At 48.4% G+C, this 17,667-nt stretch overlaps 1 protein-coding gene and 1 pseudogene across 1 annotated transcript; both read right to left on the reverse strand.

Annotated features, from left to right (window-relative positions):
* Positions 1-377: 377 nt before the first annotated feature.
* Positions 378-839, reverse strand: LOC114105470 (translationally-controlled tumor protein-like; annotated as a pseudogene).
* Positions 840-12,201: 11,362 nt separating this feature from the next.
* Ran (RAN, member RAS oncogene family) lies at positions 12,202-14,742 on the reverse strand. Its single transcript, XM_027952008.2, has 7 exons — positions 14,653-14,742; positions 14,434-14,479; positions 14,263-14,347; positions 14,071-14,196; positions 13,037-13,224; positions 12,695-12,865; positions 12,202-12,601 (listed from the first exon to the last, which is right to left on the reverse strand). The coding sequence occupies exons 2-7, from the start codon at positions 14,467-14,469 to the stop codon at positions 12,557-12,559; spliced, it is 651 nt and encodes a 216-aa protein (XP_027807809.1). The 5' UTR covers positions 14,470-14,479; positions 14,653-14,742; the 3' UTR covers positions 12,202-12,556.
* Positions 14,743-17,667: the final 2,925 nt, after the last annotated feature.

Consider the following 17,667-nt stretch of genomic DNA (forward strand, 5'->3'; position numbering starts at 1 on the left):
ACAAGTCAGAATTCGAACATTGATCCTTGTTTTTCATATTCCAGTTGCAGAAGTGGTTCTCGCTGCAGGAGTTATCTGAAGGCAGTCAACTTTCCAAGGGGCTCCAGCTTCTCCAGGAACACTGCAGGTTGGACTTAGTGTAGACATGTATTAAACTAAGAGAACCTCTCTCAGGTGAGTTTAAATGCACTTTATCTTTAGACAACCCACATGACACGTTTTCTTAAAAAACAATGCCTCCACTCCACATATATCACGGTCAAGATGTGCTCAAGACGACTGCAGTCCCATATGCCTTAAGTCCTGGTGTTGCATGGATGACAAGCAGCAGCCAGTTATGGCGACAGATGATAGATCCAAAGTAACTGCCAAATGTGTTAACATTTTCCCATTTCTAAACCATCCTTAAAGACAACCACACATGGGGTCACACATCCTCACGGTAGTCCTGGGAAGCAACCCTGCCATCTGGACTCATGTTTTCACCAATAAAGAACTGGTAGCTTCTGAAATTGTCAAGGATGTGCTTGATTTGTTCTGCAGCCCCTGTTTTATCCTCTCTCGTCCCTGTTCTTCAAGTTTGCCTTTGGTTGACTTCATGTAATTTTTGATGTACTTCCTGTAGGCTTCTTTGGTGAAGCTGGTTTCCTGCAAATCATCAACACAGTGATTACTGTGCTTCCGGTATCTTCGACCTTGGGTCCTTCAGAGGGGGCAGTTCCACCAATGAGCAAGTCATCAATGTTACCCTCTACCCTACTGACCATCTTGCCCTCCATCTCGGGGCAGAGCACATCTTTGATCTCCTGTATCTTGTAAATGTCGGAGAACATCTCATCATGGGTGACTGGAGGGAGGCAGTGGTGCTAGCTAAGCAGGATCCTGAGCTCAGAGCTAGCGCGGTGCAGCCAGATTGGTGTTCTGGAGGAGAGAGGAGCAGGAGGAAAAGGCCAACTCTCACAACTCAGTTTTTTGAGTGCTGAATAATATTCCATTTTCTGGACGTACCACAGTTCATCCACCCACCTACTAACACACACAGTGGTAGCTTCCAAGTTGGGGAAGTCATGAAAAAAGTTTCTATAAACATTCCTGTGCAGGTGTCTGTGAGGACATAAGCTTTTGACCCACTTGGGTAAATACGAAGTCAAATGATTGCTAAGTTGTGGCAAGACTTGGTTTTTATGAGAAACTGCCCAGTGTTGTCCAAAGTAGCTGCGCTGTGGTGCTCTCCTGCCAGTGAGGACCCTGCTCCGGCTGCTCCACACCCTCATCAGCACTCCACACCACACTGAGTTCTGCATGCTGGCAGATGAGTGGAGGCGACTAGTTTTTACATACTCCCCCAGCCCACCCTGCACTTGCACATATAGTATGCTCATTTGCCAGCTGTGTGCCTTCTTCAGTGAGAGGTCTGCTCAGCTCTCTTGTCGGGTTTATGAACTGGTCTGTTCGTTATCTAACTGTTGACGGTCAGACGTTCTTTGTATATTGGATCACAGTTGCTTACCCAGTCTGGAGATTGTCTTTTCCTTCTCTTGGAAACCTGGTCCATTTATCTGAATAAAGTGATAACAGAATTCAATTTAAAGGAGGGGCCCTGGGGCTGGGGATGTGGCTCAAGTGGTAGCGCGCTCGCCTGGGTTTGATCCTCAGCACCACATACAAACAAAGATGTTGTGTCAGCCTAAAACTAAAATAAATAAATAAATAAATATTTTTTAAAAAAGGAGGGGCCCTAATTTTGAATACATATGCCAATGATAAACCTAAATGTATATCAAATTGATAACACGACCACACAGAAGAAAATAATCCAATTAACTTTTGATCACAGAACTGAGACTATCCACACTCAGTGGGGCATATTTTCGAGATAAGAAAGAAGTCTTGAATTTAGTATTTCTGTCACAGGAATTCTGAAATGATTTTCTGTATGTCAAAAAATTGGGCAAATAAAGTTAACTGCTCTTTGGGGGACCTGGCATCCTCACTGTGAAAGGATGGAGAGTCCAGCCCAGGAACGAGGAGGGAAAGCAAGAGAGCTGGGCACGGGTTGGACTGCCAGGCCCGGGGGTCTCAGCACATCTCCCCACCCACGCTGAAGCTGTGCACATCTGGACTGGGCTGGGCACGGACACCCGCGTAGCCAAGTAGGTCTGAGCCTAACAGCGGTTCCTGCTGTGTGGGTCTCGAGCTTTGCAGTGGATGAATCATGCTGGACACTAATCCGGGGCCACCGGCCAACCTCACCACCAAGGAAAAGTGCAGCTAGAGATTCCACTGCCCATGACTAATGTGGTCTAGAGAGTTATAGGCAGGCGAGGCCACGGGCGGGGCCACAAGGGCAGAGCCAAGGGGGCGTGGCCAGTGTTGGGTCAAGTGGTCGTGGCTAGACTGGTCAGGGCGGGGCCGAATTGGGTGGGGCTACGAGGGGGTTTATATACACCAAGCTGCTGCGTCTCACTGCGTCCTGGGAGCTCCTGGGTGAGACACCTGCAGCCCCATGGGGAAAAATACAAATATCCAGGGGCTGGGGCTGGGGCTCAGTGGTAGAGCGCTTGCCTAGCATGTGTGAGGCACTGGGTTCAATTCTCAGCACCACATAATCGTAAATAAATAAAGGTCCATCAACAACTAATAAGAATATTAAAAAAGAAAAGAAAAAAAATACAAATATCCAATCCAGACTGCGGGGAAGTCTGCAGGACCAATGGTCCCGTTTCTCAGCAAACAAAGAGCAAGGAAACAAAACCGGAGAGGAACACCTACCATCCAAGAGTTAGCATAAGACAAAGGCAACATGGGACCCTTGTTGGAACCTCAACGGACAAGAAAGCCTTGAGGAAAACTGGAGGTGCGCATGGTCATTAGGGGGCACTGAGGTCATCGGGGTTGTTGGGTGGCCAAGCACTGTAGTTATGTACTAGAGGACTTCCTACTGTATGGTCCCGCGGGGGTATTTATAGGTTAAAAAAAACACCCGCCACTGCGTAAGAGCTTGAGATGGGAAAGTTGGAAGACCAAGCCCCTGCCTTCATGGTGCTCATCCAAAGTGGACTGGAAAGTGACTTGGATTAAAAACCCCATTATCTGTGCATGCTTTGGCCTGATGATCCCACTCCTCAAAATCAATCCTGGAAAATACATCAATTTCCAAGTTTTCAGCTGTGCAATGGGAAAGGATTTCTTAATAAAAGCACGAACTGAAGGAGGTTTTTGTTTCTTTTCTCCCCCACATTTTTTTTTTAAAGAGAGAGAATTTTTTAATATTTATTTTTAGTTTTCGGCAGACACAACATCTTAGTTTGTATGTGGTGCTGAGGATCGAACTCGGGGCCACAGGCATGCCAGGCCAGCGTGCTACCATTTGAGCCACATCCCCAGCCCTCTCCCCCACATTTTTTATTGATGTATTATGGTTGCACGTGTTGATGGGATTTGTTGTTACATATTTGTGCATGCACAGGATACACAATATAACAATATGATCTGACAGTATCACTCCCAGCACTCCCGCCTTCCGCCTTCCGAGCCTTCCACTCCTGTGCCTTCCTCTCCTGTCCCCCTTGGATTTTTAGGAGATCCTCCCCATCTTTCTCTGCCTTTTCTTCTCTAGCTTCTGCGTATGAAGAAACTTAAGACCCTTGACATTTCGAGTTTGACTTTCTCAATATAATGCTCTCAAGTTCCATCCATTTTCCTTCTGTAATTTCATTTTTCTTTATGGCTGAATAAAATCCCATTGTGTCAATCCCCAGCAACACACACACACACACACACACACACACACACATACACACACACACATACACACACACCATTGTGTGTGGAGCTCTGGGACTAAACACTTAGAGTCACTCCAGGGGGGAACTGGGCTGCACAAAATAACCACACAGAGACAGAGAAATACCTTTTTCTTTGGGTCCTGTATAGGCTCCTCTGACCTTAGGGGTCCATGGAAAGAGAGAGAGGAGCACGTGCTGAACCCTTTTATTGGGGAGAAGCCATTCAAATGAGGCCAGGGGTAGGATTACAAGGGAACTGGTGAGTGTAGCTCAACCCCTCTGGGTGCCGCCTACACCTAGGGCCACTCCCAGGGCCACACCTTATTATCCTAGTGAGAAAAAAGATTGAGTCAGGAACCATGGCACTACTGTGCAGACTACAGTGACCTTTCAGATCCCTGTGGTGTATCAGGACTTAAAGATGTATGCATTTGGAGTGGCTCCCCACAACTGTGTATATATACACATTTTCTATATCCATTCACCTGTTGAAGTACACCCAGGATGGTTCCAGAGTTTGGCTATTTTGAACTGTGCTGCTATAAACATGGGTATGCACATATCTCCGTAATAAGATGACTTTAATTCTTTAGGATAAATACTAAGGAATGGGATAGCTGGGTCATGTAGTGAGGGGGTCCATGCTTAGTCTTTTGAGGAGGCCCCATGCAAATTTCTATAGTGATTGTACTAGTTTACAGTTCCACCAACAGTTTAGCAGTGTTCCTTTTTAGCCACATCCTATCCAGTATTCATTATCAATGGCTGCCATTCTGACTGAAGTGAGATGAAATCTCAGTGTACTTTTGATTTGCATTTCACTGATTATTAATGATGTTGAACATTTTTTCATGTATTTGTTGGCCATTTGTATCTCTTCTTTTGAGAAGTACCTGCTTGATTCCTAAAAGAGTTTTTAATCAATGTGACCATATTAAAACTAAGACCTTTTGCTAATCATAAAAAGCCTTAAAGTGAAAGGACAAATTACAAATGAGGAAAAGTATTTTCCCAAAAATATTAAAATACATGCATGCCAAAAGAATAATGTCCAAAGTATATAAAGAATGCTTCATCTATAGTTTAAACCAACCAAAATAAATAAATAAATAAATAAATGGTTCTTTAAAAAAAAAATGACCATCTAATAGACCTTGAGCAGACATTGAAGAGGACATGCAGAGTTGATAAATATATGAGATGATCCAAATTGGGGACCAATGCAAAGCAAAGCAATGCTACATTGAAATAACTCACTCCATAAGGTTGTCTGCACCATGGGGGTGAGAGGACCCGCCCTGGGGTTTACCACCCTCCTGCCCCTAGCAGCCCTGATAGATGTGCACCGGCTCCCTGTGTACCCAGGAAGTGGGCCAAGGAGGGCCTCCAGGAGTTCAAGCAGAGGAGGCAGGAGGCTCCTGGCCACTGAGCCTGTGCAGCCTCCTCCCAGGGAGGCCGTGCTCACCCCACCAGCACCCTGTACCCGAGAGCTCCCATTGGGCCAGGGTCCCTCTAGGCTACCTCCAGCCACGTCCAGCTGAACAAGGAAATGTGAGCTGGTCACTTTGGTGGTTTGCCCTGCAAGTTAAATGCACTCATGTTTCACTCCAATATAAAAGAGCGCGATAAATGCATGCTCACAGCGTTAAGGTTTGATTTGTATTCCTTACAACAATATTAAATGGCAAAAAAGAAAATTAAAAACAAAACCAAAATATGCCTGGAGAGAGACCGCAGCAGACAGAAGCCGCTTCATGTTCCAGCAGCTCAAACCTCCCTTTCCTGATTGGGGACTGGGCTGGCACTTCCATATTGGGCTGGGCCCTGTCCCCAGCCCCAGAGCCCCTGAGGGTGGCTTGTGCATGGCTGGACACACCCTTAGCCAGGCCTGTCAGGACTCCTGGGGGCTCTGCAGGACGGGAAATACATTGAAATAACTCACCCCATAAGGTTGTCTGCACCATGGGGGTGAGAGAGAGGGTGCAGGTCCCGGACCCAAATGTGTGCTGATGGAAGCGTGTCTCTGGGGAGATTCTGATGGCGTCTCTTGCAGTTGAACATTCATGTGTCCTTCATCCAGCTCTTCAACTCCCTAGTGTATATGTGTCCCAGAGGGAACCTGACACTGCCTGAGAAGTTGGCAGTAATGTGCTTTTGGAGGCCAGCAATCTGGAGGCCATGCAGTCTCTGCCAGGAAACTGCTGTGGGCCGAACCATGTCCCCAAGAGCCATGCTCAAGGGTTAGCCTGTTCCACCTCAGGAAGTGGCCCTACTTAGAAATAAGGTCCCTATGGGTTTGTCAGTGATGATGAGATTGTACTGAGAAGCAGTGGTCAGCCTTCCTGGTGTCCCCGTTAGAAGAGAAGGGAAGAGGCCAGGTGATAATGGAGGCAGAGTGGGAGAGGTGTCCCCAAGGCTTGCTCAAGCCCCCAGAAGCCCAGAGAAGGCATGGGTCACATGGTCCCCAGGCCTCAGAGAGAGCACCACCCTGCCCATCCCTCCGTCTCACAATGGTGGCCTCCAGAATGCGAGAGGGGAAGTGTGCTGTTTGAAGACCCCGCTGGTAGCAATTTGCCACGGCAGCCCTGGGAAACTCACGTGAAAAATAGACAAATGTGTCTGTGCATATTTTTTTGTGGGGGGTACCAGGGATTGAACTCAGGGGCACTCAACCACTGAGCCACATCCCCGGCCCTATTTTGTATTTTATTTAGAGACAGGGTCTCACTGAGTTGCTAAGTGGCTTACTTTTGCTGAGGCTGGCTTTGAACTCATGATCCTCCTGCCTCAGCCTCCTCAGATTACAGGCATGTGCCACCACACCAGGCTATGTCTGTGCATCTTATTGTCCCAAACAAATGCACAAAGGTGTCACAAGGCACAAGGTTACAGTAAAGATCAGGTAAACAATGGCTGGAGGGAGATCCACTCTTTCGGGACTATGTAGAAGAAATCTAAAGGAGTGGAAAGCTGGGGACAAGAATAGAGAAGCAGGGTGGTGGGACCTTGGGCAGCACGCGAGGAAGGCAGGCAGCAGCCCAACAGGCCAGTCACACCTGGTTTTCCTGAAGAGCGGGGGCTCCCTGGGCACCTGATACACTATTAAACGTCATCGGATTAAAACAAAGTGATTATAAAGAATCCAATCAAGGTCTCAAAAGAATCACTGGATAATGCCTTATTTATTTGCTTATTTATCTTGTGGCACTGGGGATTGAATCAGGGACGCTCTGCTCTGCCAGAGCCACATCCTTAGCCTTTTTATTTCTAATTTTGAGACAGGGTCTCTCTAAGTTGCCCAGGCTGGTCTGGAACTTATGTTCTTCCTATCTCAGCTTCTCAGGAGCTAGGAATATAGGCATATGCACTGCACCTGGCTTGGACCAGCCTTTAAAAAACAATGATTTTGTAAAATATTGTTTCCACCTAAAACTTAAGAATAAATGTTTAAAAAAATAATAAAAGCAACGATTTTTATAAATTCTAACCAAATAATCTCACTGCTATTTGTAAGAGAAAGACTATTCAAACCAGGGTTGAGGTGTAGCTCAGCGCTAGAGCACATGCTTAGCATGCAAGGCCCTGGTTCAATCCCCAGCACCAAAACCAAAATGAAAACTAGGTATTCAAACCATATATACAAAAATGTTCCTTGCAATTATGTAAAAAAAAATGTAAATTTATTGGTTCTAACAACGTTTGGAAAATCCATGAACATTTTTAATGCGGTATGTGACAGTTCAATGACCACCCCCAAAACCATTTCCCACCTGTCCCGTTTCCATGCCAAGAGCCCCTGAATTTGTTATAAGGCACAACATGCCCAGTCATGAGATGAATCTTGCTGGTCTGAGGTCACCCCAGTCCTGTCCTGGTGAGAGGGTTTGAGAAGACTTTGCCTTTGGTGGCCCAACCTTGGGCTCTGAGTGAAGTCAGTTATAAGCAGACAACACGCATGGTGCTGGGAGGGGGAGTGGGCAGCTACTTTAGTAGCTTCTGAAACCAGGGGCATCAGGGACAGAGTCTGGAAATAGCCCCCCTGTGTTTAGAGAGAGTGAATTGGGACTAAATATATTTTTAAAATATTTATTTTTTTAGTTGGACACAATATCTTTATTTTATTCATTTGTTTTTACGTGGTGCTGAGGATTGAACTCAGGGCCTCGCACATGCGAGGCAAGCTCTCTACCGCTGAGCCACCACCCCAGCCCGGGACTAAATATTAAGTGATGAATGTACTAATAGTTTTGTGTTAAGACAAAGTTTACTTAATCCTGGAACTACAGGGACTCAGATTAAGAAAAATTCAGGTGACAAGAATTCCTGTGTGTCCCACTTAGCATCCTTCCTCAGTCTGCCCTGGTGGGATATAACCAGCAACAGGAGGCGGGGACCATCCTAGAAGTTGACAGGATGTCTCAGACCCTAGTCCTCCTGGCTGGCAACCACGGCCTGGAAGGTAAGACGGCCTAAGTGGCGAAGTGCCGCCAGGGCCAGTCAGCTCCACTGGTCAGCACATTATGGTCAGTGCATCACGTGCTTTCTTTTAATTTCTACTTTCACTTTCCTTCTCGTCAGAGTTTTCTTTGGTTAACCCTATTTTTCCCTTAGATTCTGTCACTGTAAGTCCACCAGTCAATACTTCCCAAGCTCCAATTTGAACAAAACAATATGAATTCTCCAAGTGGGGAGTGAACACACCTGGCTGTGTGTTGTGTCTGAAAACACCAACAGGCCGCCTGGTGTGTGGCTCAGCAGGTAATGGCATCTCTGCATCCCACACCATGTCCAACAGCGGGCACAGAGCTGAGGCCATGTGGCAAACACACACACGATTCATAAAATTCCCATCCATCTGCTGAAGTCGGGCACAGCTTCAGAAGTTGAAATTACCTTGATGGGCTGAGTACTGGGAGAACATGGAAGTCGAAAGCACTGGGAGACTAGATTCCCCGTGAGAGTCAAGCCACTCTGAAGGCTGCCCACAGACACACCCCTGGCCAGAATCTCAGAACTGGCTGATTTAGGGCCATTCACATTGTGGATCACTAATTATTAAAAATAGTGTGAAACCCTCTGGTGGCACTTAGTAAAGAGTGAAAACGAAGCAGATTAGCTCTGCGGTAAATCTTGTGAGAATCTGGAAGGACGCATGGCAAGATTTCACCAGCTCCTCCACCTTGTGCAAAGTGTGACCGCAAGCTTTGACTCTAAACTTCTAATCATAAAGTGTATGGCTGTTTTCACTTTTGGGGAAAAAATGTTCAGACACATCAGGGCTGGAGAAAAGGCAAAAAGCTAATGGTGCCCATGCCCTGGCCCCAGTGCACCCACCAGGGTTTTGTCCTGAGGGCTGGAATCCCATCTTGCCAGGCTGGCGGATGGCGGAGTCTCTGCATGAATGACGTTAAGAGGCAGCCCCTCCACCCATCTCGGGTCAGCAGCACCCTCCTATGAACTAAGTGGTGAAGGGCATGCATGTGGGTTTCAGGGCATCTCACTGAGGTGTTTGATGGTCTTTCTGGAATATTGCCCTATTCCAGTGGAGCAAGGCTGCTGTCACGGGTCCCTAGGCACCCACTCCTGCAGCCAAACCCTTTAAAAGGTCCTTCAGTGGCTTCCCACTGTGTTCTGGGTATCAAACCTGTAAACTGACCTCAGAAAGCAGCACGGCAGCCTGTGGCCCTCCTTCCCAGGCCTCTGAGACCAGATTCCAGGGATATTTCCAAGGCATCAGTCTGCTTCTCTGTTGGGATGCACCCCAGGTGATCTGCAAGATTCCTGAGCAAGGACCTGCTCCTCTTGATGCCCCAGCACTGCTCTGGATGTGGGAAGGAATGACTTACTCAATATTCCAAAAGCACCACTTACATGGCATGTCCCACTTCAAGGTAGGGAATCAAGCCTGGTTAACCCAAGATTCCTGCCCTAGGTCCTATGGCCAAACACGAGGCACCACAGATGGACTCTGGCAGAGCACTGTCCCAATCCTGGACGTCCCACCCTTTCCCTACTCCACTAGAGGAAACAAGCTGGATCAAACAAACCAGATGTGAGCTACAAACCCTGGAATGAAGTACCACCCCGACTTCAGTGATATGATAGAAGATCTGTCTGCCTCTCTCCACTCAGCCCATCTCTATCCCCAGGTCTCATCTTCCCAAGGTTCCCATAGGGCATCAATAAACACCGGGGATGTGAGCGCAGAGACAAGACCCTGGTTCTCGTGGGGACTAGCAAGTCAGATAATCACAACTGCACGTTCACTATGCTGGCTGGAGCTAGGAGGGACATAACCACAGACATAGACACACCACTCTATGCAAAGCCTTCGGGGAGGGAGTGCTGGACGTGCAGGCTGTGCTTCAAGAGCCCAGTGTTTTGAAAAGCAGCACACAAGCAGCCACCATCTTTGGATGCCAGGAGCCAGAGCCCCACTTGCAAGACTTCAGGCCATGTCATGTAGCCAAGATTCACTAACTCACTAACGTCCCCAAGGCCTTTTTTGTGGATCGAGTCTTGAAGTCATGATCCTCCTGCCTCAGCCTCCAGGAGTTGGAGGCATACACCACTGTGCCTGGCTTACTGGGGAGGTTTAAGTGGTGAGGCTTCAACCTTAGGGTTGAAGGTTGTTCTCACCACCAATGACTGACAACTGTGAATCTAAAATTGGCCTCAAGTTATGGCAATGGGCAGGATGACCACAGCCCCAAGGCCAGAGGCACAAGGACAGCTTGCTCCAAGCGTACACTGGCAACTCACCTAAGCTCAACCCTCCACTTGCCCACAGTCCTGACCTGATTTTACCAAAAACAACCCAGAAATTGTTCCTTAGTGGCATGTCAGCAGCCAGGAAACCAATCTTCTTCGCAAGTGGTTTATTTTGGGAAATCTTTGCTCTTTTCAGGACATTTTATGATTTAGAAAACCCAAAGTTCACTCGGGTTTGAAATTACCTTTTTCAAAACACATTTTAATAGTGAAAAACGCTCCATATTTTTCCCCATTTAGACATGATACTTTTTAAGTTACTTTGTTCAAATAAAACAATTACTAGTATTAACTGTGCAGTATAAAGCCTCCAACACTTTCTCCTTGGGTGCTGATTTCTTACAGCATAGGAGAACCCTTTCTGTTTGTCTCCACAGAACAGAATTGTACTCCACATACAGTAGACAATCTGCTGTGCGGCCGACCTGACTTTTCACAGAACCAAGATCTATGCTCACTATTCCTACAGCAAATACTAGAAATGACAGAAAATTCAGGCAAAGTAATATATTTTGCAACAATTTTCTTCCAATAAATGACTTATAAGTACTTTCCCACCACACACTGAACAGGTAAGCAGTGTCCAAATTTTAACTGTTACATGAGACAAAATGTCATAGATACTTGCATTTTATGTTACAAACGTGTCATTCCAATTATAGGAAAACTTTATTTCACAGGATGCTGACACCTGGTTCTGAACACAGCATACACAGCAAATTGGATTTTTAAACCAATCTGTTCATGAAAGCTTATATAGTAACTACATTAAATCTTATTTTCACTAAAAAGTGATCATGTCTACCTTCTTCCAAGGTAGGATATTGTCTAAATATAATCAGACATTTAAGAACTTTGCAACTGGACTAGAATAAGCAGCTCTTAATGAGATTCCTAAATGGCATAGCAGTTTTGATGGACCAACTCCTCAGACAAGACAGATCTAATTTCTCTCTTCCCCAATTCATCTTTACACATGGGAACCATGCAAGATAAAGGCTCAATCTGATAAGGCTTCACATCCTACTGTGCATTCTGGTAGTGTTCTTGGCTACTGTTTTATTTACACTACCTGCAAGTATTCTTTGGGGTGATGGACACCAAAAGCTCTAGTGTCCTTCCCTTTAAACTATCTCTAAAAGTTTGGGAGTACTTGGAAAGCAGCAAGTAAACACGAAACATCTTCCTGGAGTACTGATTTTGGACATTAACACCAAGAAAAAAGGCAAAGTGAAATTCACACTCATTTCTAACAGAACTTCAAGTGGCCCAACTTCTGAATGCTCATCTTAAAAGGGGGTCAGTCACCTTTGCCATCAAGTAAAAGCAACCACCACCTTTTAAAATGTCTCTTTATGCTGACAGGTCTCCTGAGGTCTGAAGTTTTTCCCCAAGTGACCTTGTCTAGCCAGGATGAAGATGGGGCAGACATTGTGCTAGCCCAACTGCACCATCACTATTTACACCTCAATTCCTGACCAGTCACATCCAGTTTGTGTGATATGACTCAAACAGGCATAAAGGCAGACACAAAGATTTCAAGTTAAGTCACACAGCAATGACAGTTTAAGAACGAAGATGGCACAAGCTGCCCTACTCTATTAGTTCTGAGTGCTTATAAACAAGGGAGGAGTTCACTTGCTTAGATATTTGAAATACAACTTTATTCTGATTCTAAACGAAAAGGAATGGGAATGACAGTAACAAACAAGATTCACCACTGAATATTGTGATGTGACTGTAGCAGTCATATTCGAAACTCAAGAAGGAAACAACTGCGTTCCAAACAGCTAAATATGCAGGTCCAAAAAATGAAGGTATTTTTTTAACTGCCACATTCGCTCCGAAGCCCATTCATCTCCTTCAGCATTCCACAAATGAAGCACATGTCTGCTTAGCTAGATTTTAGTAAAGTGGCACACACGCGGCACCGCTGACGTCACAGGACAGTTGCCTATAAAACTAGACTTCTGACGCCGGGCTCCAGCTTCATCTTCTCACAGGTCATCATCCTCATCTGGTAGAGCAGTTGTCTGAGCAACCTAGAGAAGAAATGGAGAAATCAAAACATTCCAGATTAAAACTGTCAGGATCCAAAACAAATCTAAGCATTAGCCACAATAAGAACGAGATACCTCTAAATCGTGCTCATACTGCGCCGCCAAAGCAGGGTCCATGACAACCTCTGGTGGGGCAAGAGCAGGCATGGCAACAAACTCCAAGTTAGGGTCTCCAATGAGCTTTCTAGCGAGCCAGAGGAAAGGCTTTTCAAAGTTGTAGTTACTTTTGGCTGAGATGTCATAGTACTATTTAAAACAAAGGAGAAACTTTTAAGAAACTCACCACTGAAACAATGCTCATTCTTCCTGAGAACATCCAAGCTAACATTCTTTCACCCATAGTAATACAGCCGTCAACTCCTCCAATCTTATCTAACTTGTAAGTCCGTAAGTTGGCGTAAGTTGGCGCTAACATACCTGAAGATTCTTCTTTCGGTGGAAGACAATAGACTTTGCCTTCACTTTCCTGTCCTTAATGTCCACTTTGTTGCCACACAATACGATGGGGATGTTTTCACACACTCGTACCAGATCTCTATGCCAGTTAGGCACGTTCTTGTAAGTAACTCTTGATGTCACATCAAACATTATAATGGCACACTGGGCTGAAAAACATTTATGGCAATCAACACAATCCTAGTTTACCACACAAGCATGGAAGAACCACAAGACTAAAGTTCAATTAATTTTCATCAGCTCTGGGTTATCCCTATATACTCGATTTAAAAATCCCTTCTTCCAATGCTAAAAATGTAAATTTTAAGACACAATATTGATTAAACTACTTCTTTATAAGAAAACATGAAAGACCAGCTTATTCAAACCATTCTTATATTTCCCCCTAAACATTTTGGGGATGATATGCCTCATCCCCAAAACGTATCAAAAGCAATTAGTGCTCGATCAGCACCCAGAGATCTGCCCGCCTTATTCTGAGAATAGGACCTAGAAATACACTCTCAAAAGGTCCTTAAGGGGCTTGATGTACTAGAGAACATCACGCTTTTGTTTCAAACACCCCAGGTCAGGCCGTCCGCTGACTCGCGGGGAGGCCGCAAGGCTTCCTAGACAAGGAACTGCAGGATGTCTACGCTGAAGCAGTTCCTCGGCCCTGAGGGGGACGTTCTGTGTCTATCTGCTCGTGCACAAGGAAGGGAAGACATGGAAGGACCCCACCACATTTTCACCAAGGCAGGGAAATTCCAAAGGATACTTTTTAGCTGATGCCACAGTAAATCTTATAACAGCCTCTCCAGTTTCAAAATCGAGCACTAGGGAGCCACATGCAAAACTTGGTGCAGACAGACAGACCCCGGCTCCTCCGCACCGGGGCTACAGGGAAGGCCCCACGGCACCCGGGCAGCGCCACGGGCGCAGGGCTGCTGCCGCCCGCCCCGTCGCGAGCATGACACAGCACGCGCCAGCGCCCGGCCCGCACGCGCGCGGCCCACCTTGGATGTAGTAGCCGTCTCGCAGGCCGCCGAACTTCTCCTGGCCCGCCGTGTCCCAGACGTTGAACTTGATGGGTCCTCTGTTGGTGTGGAACACGAGCGGATGGACCTCCACGCCCAGGGTGGCTGCAAGGCAGGGCGGTCAGCGCGCGCTCCGGGCCCGCCGCCCCGCTCCCCGCGCGCGGCACCTACCTACGTACTTCTTCTCGAACTCGCCGGTCAGGTGGCGTTTCACGAACGTCGTCTTCCCGGTGCCGCCGTCGCCCACCAACACGAGCTGCGGAGACACGCGCGTGAGCCCCGCCCCGCCCCACCCCGCCCCCCGGGCCCGGGCGCCGCGGGGCTCGGTCGGCCGGTACGCACCTTGAACTGCACCTGCGGCTCCCCCTGCGCGGCCATCGCGGCGATCCTGCGGACAGCGGCACGTGGCCTTACAAAGGCGGCGGGGGCCGCGGCGGGCCCGGGGCCCCCGGAGGCCCGGCCCGCCACCCCAACGCCCCGCCGCGCCTCCCCGCCCGCCGCCGCCGCACCCCGGCCCGCCCGGCCCGTAGCCCGCCGCCCCGCACCCGGCCCCGCCGCTACCTTCCAGAAGCGTCTCCGCGCCCGTCCGACTGAGGCTGGAAAGATGGCGGAAGCGCGATTCAAATGCCGGAGACGCAGCCGACGCCGAGCGGAGGGCGGGGCCTCGCGGGGCGGGGCAACGGCGCCACGCCCAATCACGCGGCTCGCGCGCGCGCACGCACGCACGCACGTACGGAACACCCGGCTCAAGCGGTCGCCGCTGCCGGCTAGCGCTCAAGCGGCTGTGGGTCACGTGGAGGGGCTGAGGCAGGCGCGCACGCGCGCGCGGTGCCGCGCCCGCCGGCTTGGAGGGCGGGCTCTCGGCACGCATGCGCCGACGGCGGGTGGGGCGCCCTGCTTCCGCTGGTCACGCGGGAGGCGGCCAGGCTGCGCGGGAAAGGCCGGTGGGCGGGTGCTGCTGATTGCTGGCTGTTCCCGTGCACTCTCAGGCCCCAGCCGCCGCGCGGTGTCCCCGGACGCTCGGGGCCCGCTTGCGGGCGGGCCGGGTTAAGAATGAATGAATACTTATATCCTGCTCGCGGCCCACCGCTGCCTCGCCTGGGCGGTGCCCGCTCCCCTCGCCCCGGCCGCGCCCTGGGCGGAGGCGGCCTGCTGCGCCCGGCGGGCCGGCCAGGATCGTTCTGCTCCCCAGCAGGCCCGGTGGCCCGAGCCCAGAGCTGCAGGCATTGTCCGCGACCTGATGCTGCGGCCATCCGTGCGCACGGGCCGACCCCACCCCGGCCTCGGGTTTCCATGGTTCGGGAGAGGCCCTGGCGTTAAATTCGCGCGCATCCAGTGACCGCCCTCCCCGCCGCCCGGCCTTTAAAAGGCAGGCAGACCACGTGTTAATAGGGCTCAGGAGATCCCGAAAGGGCAATGTGGAGAAAAGCAGTCACTAAAGAAGGACGCGATGCTGGCTTTATGTACTTCAACACTATTACGTAATCCTACAGAGAGGTTTTACATGTAGTATAATGCCATTTGCGCGCAAATATATGTGTGTATGTACACTCACATATATACATACACACACACACATATTTTTTTTTCTTGTTTTCCAAAAGTAATTGAAGCAAAATTTTACACTTGCCACTGTGCGCTTCTGGGTGGAAGAGTACCAGGGGCACCCTGCCACACAAGTCATGGAAAATAGGTCAAGCCAGGAGCTCTAGTACCCATCCTGTTACATGGTGCTCCCAGGTGGCTGGTTTGTTAGCTGCACGCTTCCCTTACTGGCCCAAGCAGAATTTGCAAAGGTCGTCATCATAGAGGTAAGAGAAACAGGAAAGCACTCAATGAGATAGGCATAGGGGATGTTGCCAGCACTACCATCCAGGCGTCTGTGAGCCTGGACATCATGGCTTGGCAGTTCACGTAGATACTTGCGTTTGCAAAGTGGATTGCTAACCTATGCTTAACTTGCAGTTTATCAGAATTGCAGCCACTGGGTATATGCAGGACCCTGAGCCCAATCCCTGGCACCAAAACAAAAGCAAAAACCCCCATCTAAACACAGGTTTGTGCAGACTTGGAAAAAGAGGTGCAAAAGTAGTAGAAGGAATTTCAGCTTATCCTTCTGATTTCCCCTAATGTTAGAATGACTTGATGTTTTCATTTGTCTTTACCATTCCTGCTCTTCTTGAAATATATGTATATAGGTATGATTTTAAAAAATCATGTCTGTGTATGTATATGTATGATTTTTCTTCTGAAATATTTTACAGTGCAGAATGCCCCTTAGTGTGTATTTCTTAAAACCAAGAACATTCTGCTACATAGCCATGTGCATTAATCAAAATATTTTTTTAAAGAAATCAGAAGATGGACATTGTTGTAACTGTTATCTAATGGGCAGACCTAACTTGCCAGTAGTCTCACTTTTATCTGGTCCTGGATCCAACCCAGGCTACCTGTTCCTTTTAATTGTCAGGTCCCCTTAGTTTCTTTCTATCTGGAACCGTCTTTCATGATCTTGACACTTGGGTGGAGTATGGGGTGGGCCCATTCTTCTGAGGAATACCTTCACTACAGCTTGGATCTGGAGTGTCCTCCAAAGGTCATGTGTTAAAGGCTCGGTCCTTGGTGTTATGGGAGACAGTGCAAGCTTTAAGAGGGAGAGCCTAGTTAGTGGGTGTTAGGTCATTGGGGGGCACCCTTGAAGAGATTAGTGGGACCCCAGCCCCTTTTCCTTTTTCAGTTTTGCTTCCTGGCCATGAAGTTAATGGGTTTTATTAAAAATACTGAGGTGCCATAAGAAATTGGGCATGAGCTGGAAAGTGGGTGGGCAAGGCATTTACTCCTGTCAAAAGGTGTTTGAGGGGAACCTGGCTAGTAAGCATGTCTGGGTGGCCATATCCTGATTGGGGAGCTCAGTGATAAAATTAGCGACTAGCTAATTTTAAAACTGGGGCACGAAAGGGGATTAGATCCATTAAGGCTCTATTCTGAAAATGGACCACTGGGCTTTGTGTCTCCCACACTTCGCTTCACCGTGCATTCTCCAGGATGTGCAGCCTCACCACAGGCTCAGAGCAGGGGGCAGCAGATCATAGGCTGAAAGCTCCAAACAGCCTGCCGAAATAAACCTGTCCCTTTCTGAGCGGTCACCTCAGGCTTTGTTGTCACAGAAGGAAGCTTACCAACACAGGGCCTCCATTGGGATTTTCTGATGTCCCCGTGGTTAGATTTGGCTTGTACAGCTTGGTTGGAGACACCACAAGTGTGATGTGGGCCCTTCTTGGCACATCTCAGCAGGCACAGAGCAATCTTTTAAAACCTATCAGGCCACCCTACATGCCTCCTATAACTGGGCCATAGTTGAGGTTTTCTCGCTTTGGGTGACCTGGCTTGGGCTGGCCTCTGCTGGTCCACCCCCTGGACTCCCACGAAGACCTTGACCTTTCAGAATCTCACCCTAGCCAAGTTTGCCTTTGCTGCTTGGTCTTTGCACCTCAGGGTCCCTGTCTGAAAGCTCTTGCCCCTACCTTTGCCTGACCAAACCTTTCTCACCCCCCAGCTCCTTGGACAGCCCACCCT

The sequence above is a fragment of the Marmota flaviventris genome, chromosome 1 (genome assembly GCF_047511675.1).
Source record: "Marmota flaviventris isolate mMarFla1 chromosome 1, mMarFla1.hap1, whole genome shotgun sequence".
Lineage (NCBI taxonomy): Eukaryota > Metazoa > Chordata > Mammalia > Rodentia > Sciuridae > Marmota > Marmota flaviventris.